At 60.5% G+C, this 6512-nt stretch overlaps 2 protein-coding genes across 2 annotated transcripts in view; both read left to right on the top strand.

The window, feature by feature from the left end:
- The window catches only part of itgav (integrin, alpha V), a 13033-nt gene extending 10212 nt beyond the window's left edge, over positions 1-2821 (top strand). The window contains exons 24-32 of the mRNA XM_019895339.1: positions 104-183; positions 267-347; positions 713-818; positions 935-1093; positions 1214-1348; positions 1414-1527; positions 1604-1711; positions 1774-1893; positions 2376-2821. Coding sequence (XP_019750898.1) covers positions 104-183; positions 267-347; positions 713-818; positions 935-1093; positions 1214-1348; positions 1414-1527; positions 1604-1711; positions 1774-1893; positions 2376-2468 — 996 coding nt within the window. The 3' untranslated portion in view covers positions 2469-2821. The remainder of the gene's footprint in view (positions 1-103; positions 184-266; positions 348-712; positions 819-934; positions 1094-1213; positions 1349-1413; positions 1528-1603; positions 1712-1773; positions 1894-2375) is intronic.
- A 1338-nt stretch (positions 2822-4159) lies between these two features.
- Positions 4160-6512, top strand: part of LOC109530278 (TGF-beta receptor type-2-like) — a 6290-nt gene continuing 3937 nt past the window's right edge. Inside the window, exons 1-4 of the mRNA XM_019893917.1 lie at positions 4160-4380; positions 5679-5841; positions 5925-6139; positions 6268-6507. Coding sequence (XP_019749476.1) covers positions 4257-4380; positions 5679-5841; positions 5925-6139; positions 6268-6507 — 742 coding nt within the window. The 5' untranslated portion in view covers positions 4160-4256. The remainder of the gene's footprint in view (positions 4381-5678; positions 5842-5924; positions 6140-6267; positions 6508-6512) is intronic.

Raw genomic sequence — 6512 nt, 5'->3', positions numbered from 1 at the left:
CCCCCCCCCCCCCCCCCCCCATCTCACATGGAGTTGTTTCCCGCTCCCCGGCATGACGCCGTTCCCGTTCCTGCGGCGGCGGCGCTTCGGGATTGGCGGGCAGGTGCTGGCCGAGCTGCGCTTCGGCGTCCATCAGCTGTCGGAGGACGACACGGACGTGCGCTTTGACCTGCAGATGGTCAGGTCAGACGCGCCGCCGCCGTCCCCCCCGAGCCAAGAGGAGCCCCCTCGGGCTCGGCTCGCGCCTTTCACGCCTTTCTTTGCAGCTCCAACCAGTTCAACAGCACCAGCGCCAGAGTGTCCAGCGTCACCAAGCTCATCGTGGTGGCGCAAGTCTCCATACGAGGGTAACGCACGCACGCTCGCTCGCGCCTTGACGTGGCGGCTCTTTGTCAAAGGAACTTTTTTTTTTCCGTTAGCCCGTGGACTCGACTCGAGGGGCGCCCAAACCTTTTCGAAAGGGGAAGCAAAAACGAGCCTCTCGGGCATCTCGAGCTTCAAATGGGTCTCGCTCTCGATTTGGGCGTCGTTTCAGCAGACGCGCGTCCGCTTTTGCTCTCGACCGCCGTGCGCGTTCGACGCGGATGGCGGAAGCGGTCGCGCGACTGTCCGCGTTTTCGTGTGATGTGTCGCGTTGATGGTTTGACTCGATGCCGAGTGTCTCGCGGCGGCCGCGACTAACGACGGATTGTCCGGGATCGGACGTTCGCAGCACGTCGTCTCCCGGCCAGCTGTTGCTTCCCATCGCCAACTGGCAACCCAAAGTCCCTCCGCTCACCGGCGACGACGTCGGCCCGCAAATTGTGCACGTCTACGAGGTACGCGCGCGCCGCGTCCGAGGGTGTCGGCCTCGGGGCGTCGAAGGTCCCCGGGCACCGAGCGGCCGCCCGCGGGCCCGGCGGCGCCCGGATGGCTTTTGTGCTTTTGCGCGCAGCTGCTGAACAGCGGCCCCAGCACGCTGAGCCGGGCGGCGCTGGAGGTGGAGTGGCCGTACGCGTACAACAACGCCTCCCTGCTCTACATCACCCACTTGGACACGGAAGGACCCGTCAACTGCTCCGCCGACGTGCGACTCAACCCGCGCAACGTCACCGTAAGACGCCATTTGCGCGCTCGTCGCGGCCCGTTTGTCGGGCCTCGTTACCGCCGCCGGCGCGCGGCTTCTTTTCACGCGCCGTCCCAAAGGACGCTGATGCCGCTTTGCCGCCGACAGCTGGAGAGCCCCCCGGCGTCGGCGTCGGCCGCGCTGAAAAACGCCAGCGCCGGAGACGGACAGACGGAAGGACGCGAGCGCAAGCGCCTGCGCAAGCGGGATCTGGAGGCGCGAGACGACGACCTCGTCAAGCTGGTAAAAGCGTCGGCGCTCGCCGCCCGCCGCGGACGGCGGCTTGACGGCTTTGCGCGCACGTGCAGGACTGCGGCGCGGCGGCCTGCGTGAAGCTTCGCTGTCAGGTGGGCCGCCTGGAGAGGAAGAAGAACGCCATCGTCTTCATTTACTCCCGACTGGACGTCAACAACTTCCTCAGAGTACGCACGCGCGTGCGCTCGCGCGGGCGTGTGCTCCGGAACGGCGTGACCTTGTTGTGTGCGTCCACTCGCGTAGGCGGAGAACGAGAACCGCTCGTACGTGTTGGTGTCGTCCGCCTCCTTCAACGTCATCCAGATGCCCTACAAGAAGATTCCGGCCACGCTGCCGTCCAACAGCACCACCGTGAGTGAGACGCGGGCGCGCGGCGGCCGGCGCTCGACGCGCTAATGTCTTTTTGGCCGCAGGTTAGCGTGTCGGTGCTGTGGGTGGCGGACGCCCCCCAGCCGGTGCCGGGATGGGTGGTGGCGCTGGCCGTGCTGGCCGGCTTGCTGCTGCTGGCGCTGCTCATCTTCATCATGTACAAGGTGAGCGAACAACGCCGCTTCCAAGTGGCCGCCGTCACTGTGAAGAAAAAAAAAAAAACTCTTGACTGAAATCGGCCGACTGCCCCGGCAAGTCGACTTTTGAGGGCAAGTGCCGTCAGAATTTCTGCTTCTGGCTTTCGGGTGAAGTCTGCCAACCAATGGGAGGAGAGCTTCTGCTTGGTCAAATTTCGGCAAGGACGGACGGACGACAGCTTTGTGTCTTTACGACTTTTGCGCTCGCATCATCGCTTTAGCAAATCGGCTCCAAGCCGCAACTTAACCTGTTGAATGTTTGACTCAAACGTTGACGGCAAATCTCGCCAAGGTGGGAAAAAGTCTGCGGCCGAGCGCCTCATGCGGCGTAAAAACCATGTCGGCGACTTGCTGACACGCACGCGCAGTTTCCATGTTGGGATAATGTCGAATGGGCTCTGATAAGGCCATTTGATGCTTGTGTGTGTGTGTGTCGTGTGTGCGTCCAGCTGGGCTTCTTCAAGCGAGTGCGCCCCCCGCAGGAGGATTGCCTGGAGAAGGAGCAGCTGCAGCCCGAGGAGAACGGAAACGCCGACACCTAGCCCGGCCTGGCCTAGCTTAGCGTAGCACCGAGGCACACGCGTGAGCACCGTCAGACTCTTTGCACTTTGTCGGCGGCCGCCGCCGAGGATCCGCCAGGTTTCTCCGCAAAGCCCCGTGCTAAGCGTGCGGTCATCAACGCGCTAGCCGCCGCTCTTCGCTCATCACGTCGCTTTCGGACGATAGGTCCTAACACTTTTTTGTTTTTTAACTCAGTGCGAGATGCCAAAATATTGTTCTGTGTCATGTCAACAAATCATCTTTTAAATGTATATGCAAAAAAAAAGGCTAATTAATGGCGCTATCGTTACACTCGCAACGGCCAGCGACCGACTTTTCAAAGGCAAAAAAAAAATCAAATGAACATGCCCAATGGCCTTGGATGCTGACGGCATGACACGCTCGCACTTCCTGCTGAGCCACGCGTGCTCCCATGTGCGATGGAAGAATCATTTGCGGTGTTTCTTATTTCCCCCCCCCCCTCCCCCCCAAAAAAAAAATCATTCACAGATGCGTGTTTTGACCATTGCTGGCACATACAACATTTTGCCAAAAGTCCACACTTGCTTTAGTTCCTCTTTAATATTTCTTCCAAATAAAAATGACTTGCTGGTGAGCAGATGTGAGGTGGACCCGGCAAAGAGACAAACGCTCAGCTCATGGCGCTTTCTCACCGCAACGTGCTACTATGTTAGCGTCGGGCTTCCTTCTGGGAGTGGGGAGCTGCCGACGTGGAGTCCACCAAATGTTTTGACTGGCAATGACCTTCCGGCGTCCTTGATGCCACAAATGGAGCATTTGCGGGCGATGGACTAGGGAAGAAACAAAATAAACTGCAGCCGTACTAAAGCCGTGAAATTACAACTCACTGTTGACTTCATTTTCCAACATATTGACATTGGTGTCATGACAAAAGATTCAAGATGAGATTTTTTTTTTTTTTTTAGATATGATGCAGGCCAGACGCTAGGGAGGGCGGCGCAGGCCAAAGGCCGTAGCCCGCGGCATTGCGGCAAAATGCTCCCTTTGTAGCCTTTTCGCCCACGAGGCCGTTTGGAACGTTGTTTGCCAGCCGAGGGCTTTTCACTGTCGGCTTCCGTCGCGAGCAAATGCAGGCGGTGCGCCCAAAAGCGCAGCGGCGCCGACGGCGAGTGCTCGGCTCGCTCTGTGTCTTCGTTTGGATTTTTCTTCTTTGGTGCCGAGTCGTCTTTTGCTGTCATTAACTTTGAAAATAAAACGTTTGGCTGTTAATCGTTCCCGTTGGTCAAACTTCTTGACGTCATTCGGTCCCTCGTCGTCTTCTCTCCGAATGTGCGCCCAACACAAGTGGAGAGCCGGCAAACGAGCTCCCAAGGCCCGAGTCCGAAGCCGGAGCAAAATCCAATCTTGGCGTCTTCGTTACTTGCGGGAAGAAAAGCCTCAAGAGCGAGAGGCGACGTCGGAAAGGGAAAGCTTGAGCAACCCGGAAGCAGGGCGGTCGTCACGAGAGGCCGTGCCGAGGAAATAATTGCGCTCAATGGCCAGCAGGGGCCGGCAAAGCAACACGAGTCGTCTCGCGCCGAACGGGACAAAGAATTTCAAAAAGTCAACGACACCTGGGGAAACTTGTAAATCATCCAAAAAGAGGACGTCTTAAATGCAAGAGCAAGATTCCAATGATTTTCATTGGAATATTTATTTCAGAGGATATTTCATTTCTTTTTTGTTGTTTTAAATGAACACATGCTCGTGACGTCACGGAAGGCTGAACCAATGGCTGGCCACTGTGGGCGGGGCCGGCTCACATCTGGATGGAAAACATCTGGACTCGCTCGCGCGCCCCCACGCGCGCCCCCGCGCTCTTTGATTTGGACCCCGAGATTTCAATTGTCTTCATCATGTGGACCAACCAACTCATCATCATCATCATCAGCTGTGAGTTGTGCGACTTGACACCACTTTGTGTGTGTGTGCGTGGTGGGATCGGGGCGGAACATGAGAAGGGGGGTTGCCGTTGCCGTTGCTTTCTTTTTCGTCTTCCCTGGTTTTCACCGTAGCCTGACGAAAGCGGCAGGCAGCTCCGCGCGGTCCACGCTCCGCGTTTCTGGAGCAGACTTTGACCTTTGACGACCTTCCGCGCGTCTCCCGAGCCGTCGTCGCGCCTCTTCTCTCCCCACTCGCGCCGAAAGCCTCCGCGCTCATCTCCGGCACACACTCGACATCCGCGGTCGTCTGCGCGGGGCCTCTTCGCACGCGCGCTCGGGCGCAGCCCGGTGCCAGTCGCCCTCGTCTTCGCCGGCGAAGACAAAAGACGCCAGTGTGCGTGCGGGCGCGCGCGGTGCCGGCGCACGAGTCGGACGAGGGCGTCAAAAGAAGTCAAGTCGCGTCGGAAGCCGTCAGCGGCCAAGCGAGTGAGTCGAGGGCACCAGTGAGGGCGCGGGGGGAAGGAGGCACCATACCTTCCCCCTCCCCTCCAAAAAAGCCCCATGTTGTCCACAAGTCGCCCCCGCCCAAAAACAAGCAACGATTTGGAAAACAAGGGCTGTAAATCGAGACCGGCCAACGTTGGAGCCAGATCGCAAGCAGCCGCCTAAAAAGAAACAAATATCACACGACGGAATGAAACCAAAGTGAAAACAAAACATCCCGAAATGAAAGCTGACCCGGAAGAAAGGCGGTCAAGTTGCAGCAGACGTGGATTCAAACGCGCAACGAAACGGAAAAGACGTCTCGCCGACGGCCAAACGGGAACCGTGTGAAAAAGAAGACAAGAAAGCAAAGTGCGTCCAAGTGGAGCCTCCAAGAAAAAAAAGAAAAAAGACGTCTTCGCCGGCACGCTCGCAAAGTCGCTTGAAAGGAAAAAAACGCCCGGGGACAAAAGTGCCTCGGAAGCGCAAAGGCCGGAAAAGGCGCAGCCGCGGCGGGACCGACGTCCGACCCGCGGGATCTTTTCAAGGCTTGGCCGGGCAGGCCCGACCGCGAGGTCACGCCGAGCGGACGAAGGGGGCGCGTCGTCCGTGCCGCCGTTCTCGCAGACCGGCGGCAGACCGGCCGGAGCGCGTCGCGATTCGCTCGTCCCGTTGCGTTTCGGGCACGGGTGCAAGATGTGCTTGTTTGGCGCCGTTGTCCCGCGTAAGCCGAAGCCATTTGTTTGGAGTTGACGCTCGAACATCTGCCCTCCCGATTAACGCTGCCGCTGTTGTTGTTGTTGTTGTTGTTTTCGGTGCGCTTAGTGTCCGCGGCGGCGTTTGGCGGCCATCTCAACTTCAACGTGTGCATGTGGTGCGACGCGACCAGTCCGACGTGCGGCGAGCGCCGCGGGGAGCGCGTGTGCTTCTCCAACTGCTCCCTGTCCTCCTTCTGCTCGTCCCCGCACGACATCTGCGTGGCCCTCTGGTGAGCGAACGCGCCCACGCGCCATTCCGGCGACCGCTCCGGCGATGCGGGCGCACTCACGCGGCGGCGCTCCTTGTGCGCAGGCGCGAGACCAACGCGAGCGTGTCCGTGCGCACCATGTGTCACGATCCCACGCGGCCGTTGGAGGGCGTGAGGGCGGGGGCGCTTCCGCTCAACTCCACGTCCCACGAGTGCCGCATGACCGCGGCGGCGCCGGCCGAGGGCGGGCTGAAGGTGTGCGCGTGCCGCGGCCGCCACGAGTGCAACGACAAGCTCGTCTTTCGCCGCCGCGCTGACGGTGAGCGACGACGCGCGCTACCCGTCGCGACGCTCTCGCGGTGGAGTGACGTCGGCCCGTCGACGTGCCAACGCGCGGGAAGTAGCGCGGCGTTTCACAGACGCGCCACCGCCGTTGCCGTTGTTCAGGTCTGTCACCCGCGCCGGGCAAAGACGCGATCCCCGTGGTCCTGGTCGGCCTGGCGCCGCCCGTTTTGGTGCTGGTCATCGCCGTCGCCCTCTACAGGGCCCGCGCGTGCCGCAAAGAGGGGCCCCCGCGTCCGCCGACCCTGTCGCCGGTGGGAAAAAGCCCTCCGGAGCTTCTCCGGACGGCGGGCGAGTCGGACGCGCCGGCGCCGGTCGTCCGCCTGGAGGCGGCGGTGGGCGGCGGCGGA

This window comes from Hippocampus comes, unplaced genomic scaffold (genome assembly GCF_001891065.2).
Source record: "Hippocampus comes isolate QL1 unplaced genomic scaffold, H_comes_QL1_v1.1 scaffold189, whole genome shotgun sequence".
Taxonomy (NCBI): domain Eukaryota; kingdom Metazoa; phylum Chordata; class Actinopteri; order Syngnathiformes; family Syngnathidae; genus Hippocampus; species Hippocampus comes.
This window is presented reverse-complemented; position numbering and strand designations above follow the sequence as displayed.